The sequence below is a fragment of the Oxyura jamaicensis genome, assembly GCF_011077185.1.
Source record: "Oxyura jamaicensis isolate SHBP4307 breed ruddy duck chromosome 32 unlocalized genomic scaffold, BPBGC_Ojam_1.0 oxy32_random_OJ69558, whole genome shotgun sequence".
NCBI lineage: Eukaryota > Metazoa > Chordata > Aves > Anseriformes > Anatidae > Oxyura > Oxyura jamaicensis.
In genome coordinates, this window is record NW_023304970.1 from 1 (window position 1) to 2,387 (window position 2,387).

At 65.4% G+C, this 2,387-nt stretch overlaps 1 protein-coding gene across 1 annotated transcript; it reads left to right on the forward strand.

Annotated features, from left to right (window-relative positions):
• Positions 1-1,578: 1,578 nt before the first annotated feature.
• LOC118158564 (homeobox protein otx5-like) lies at positions 1,579-2,335 on the forward strand (the record flags this gene model as incomplete). Its single annotated transcript, XM_035313237.1, has 2 exons — positions 1,579-1,678; positions 2,136-2,335. Coding segments are annotated over exons 1-2 (297 nt in total), but the record flags the coding sequence as incomplete, so codon positions are not given.
• Between the last annotated feature and the right edge of the window lie 52 nt (positions 2,336-2,387).

The following is a 2,387-nucleotide window of genomic DNA, read 5'->3' on the forward strand; positions in this document are numbered from 1 at the left end:
CCCCCCCCCCCCGGCCGGGGGCTGCACTGGGCCCCGTTGCACCGCGCTGTGCAGGGCCGTGCAACCCTGCACTGTGCTGAGGGTGCTGGGCTGCACCGTGCTGGGCTGCCTTGCACCACGCGGTGCTGCGCCGAGCCCTGCTGCACCATGAGGTGCTGCGCCGTGCCCTGCTGCACCATGCAATCCTGCATCATGCTGTGCAATCCTGCGCCGTGCCCTGCTGCACCGTGCCATGCCCTGCTGCACCGTGCTGTGCCGTGCAGTCCTGCACCGTGCCATGCTGCACCGTGCAATCCTGCACCATGCAATCCTGCACCATGCCATGCTCTGCTGCACCGTGCAGTGCTGCACCGTGCAATGCTGCACCGTGCCGTGCTCTGCTGCACCGTGCTCTGCTGCACTGTGCAATGCTGCACCGTGCTGTGCCGTGCCAACCGTGCTGCGCCGTGCAATCCTGCACCATGCCCTGCTGTGCTGTTTTGTGCTGTGCAATCCTGCACTGTGCCCTGCTGCACCATGCAATCCTGCACCATGCTGTGCAATCCTGCACCATGCCATGCTGCACCGTGCAATCCTGCATCATGCCGTGCTACCTTGCACCGTGCCATGCTGCCCCATGCAATCCTGCCCCGTGCCGTGCTACCTTGCCCTGCCCCATGCGATCCTGCCCCATGCGATCCTGCCCCATGCAATCCTGCCCCGTGCCGTGCTACCTTGCACCATGCCATGCTGCACCATGCAATCCTGCACTGTGCCGTGCAATTTGCTGCCGTGCTACTTTGCCCCATGCTGTACAATCCTGCCCCATACCATGCAATCCTGCACCATGCTGCGCTACTTTGCACCGTGCCATGGTACCTTGCACCGTGCCATGCTAGGCCATGCAATTCTGCACCGTGCCATGCAATTCTGCACCGTGCCATGCAATTTTGTGCCGTGCAATCCTGCCCCGTGCCGTGCTACCTTGCCCCGTGCTGCTCTACCTTGCACCATGCCTTGCTGCACTGTGCAATTCTGCCCTGCACTGTGCAATCCTGCCCCGTGCCGTGCTACCTTGCCCTGTGTCGTGGTACCTTGCACCATGCCATGCTGCACCGTGCAATCCTGCCCCACACCGTGCAATCCTGCCCCGTGCCGTGCAACTTTGTGCCGTGCCGTGCGATCCTGCACCATGCCATGCTACCTTGCACCATGCCGTGGTACCTTGCACCGTGCTGTGCTGCACTGTGCAATCCTGCCCCGTGCCGTGCAATTTTGTGCCGTGCAATCCTGCCCCGTGCCGTGCTACCTTGCCCTGTGTCGTGGTACCTTGCACCATGCCATGCTGCACTGTGCAATCCTGCCCTGCACTGTGCAATCGTGCCCCATGCCGTGCTACCTTGCCCTGTGTCGTGGTACCTTGCACCATGCCATGCTGCCCCGTGCCGTGCAATTTTGTGCCGTGCAAGCCTGCCCCGTGCCATGCTACCTTGCCCCGTGCTGCGCTGCCCCATGCCGTGCATGACCCCGTGTCCCCCCGGCAGCTGGCCCCAGCTCGCCTCGGCAGAGCCCGGGCTCGGCGCGAGGGAGCCCGCCCGGAGCATGATGTCCTACATCAAGCAGCCCCACTACGCCGTCAACGGGCTCACCCTGGCCGGGCCGGGCATGGACCTGCTGCACTCCGCCGTGGGCTACCCCGGTGAGCAGCAGCGGGGGCTTCGGGGGGGGGGGGGGGGGGGGGGGGGGGGTGCAGGGGTTTGCACAAGGGGTTTGCACAAGGGGGTTGCACGAAGGGTTTTGCACGAAGGGTTTGCACAAGGGCATTGCACGGGGGGTTGCATGCGGGGTTTTGCATGGGGGGGTTGCACAAGGCGGGGGGTGCAGGAAGAGTTTTGCACAGGGGGGTTGCACAAGGGCATTGCACGAGGGGGGGGTTGCACACAGGGTTTTGCACAGAGGGGTTGCACAAGGGGGTTGCACGCAGGGTTTTGCATGGGGGGGGTTGCACAGCGGGCTTTGCACAAGGGGCTTTGCATGGGGGGTCCCCTCCTTGGCCCCCTGATTTCCCTTGGGTGGGAAGGGGCCGGGAGCGTGCAGCAGCTCGGAGGGGAGGTGGGGGCTCACCAGGGGGTCCCTGCCCCCCCTCCTGTCCGCAGCCACGCCGCGGAAGCAGCGCCGTGAGCGCACCACCTTCACGCGGGCGCAGCTGGACATCCTGGAGGCGCTCTTCGCCAAGACGCGCTACCCCGACATCTTCATGCGCGAGGAGGTGGCCCTCAAGATCAACCTGCCCGAGTCCCGCGTGCAGGTGAGCCCGGCGGGGGTCCTGCACGCTCCTGCGGGTGCACGAGGAGGGGTCCCACCTGCACCCACGAGCGCACAAGGAGGGAGGGGTCCTGCACATGCCC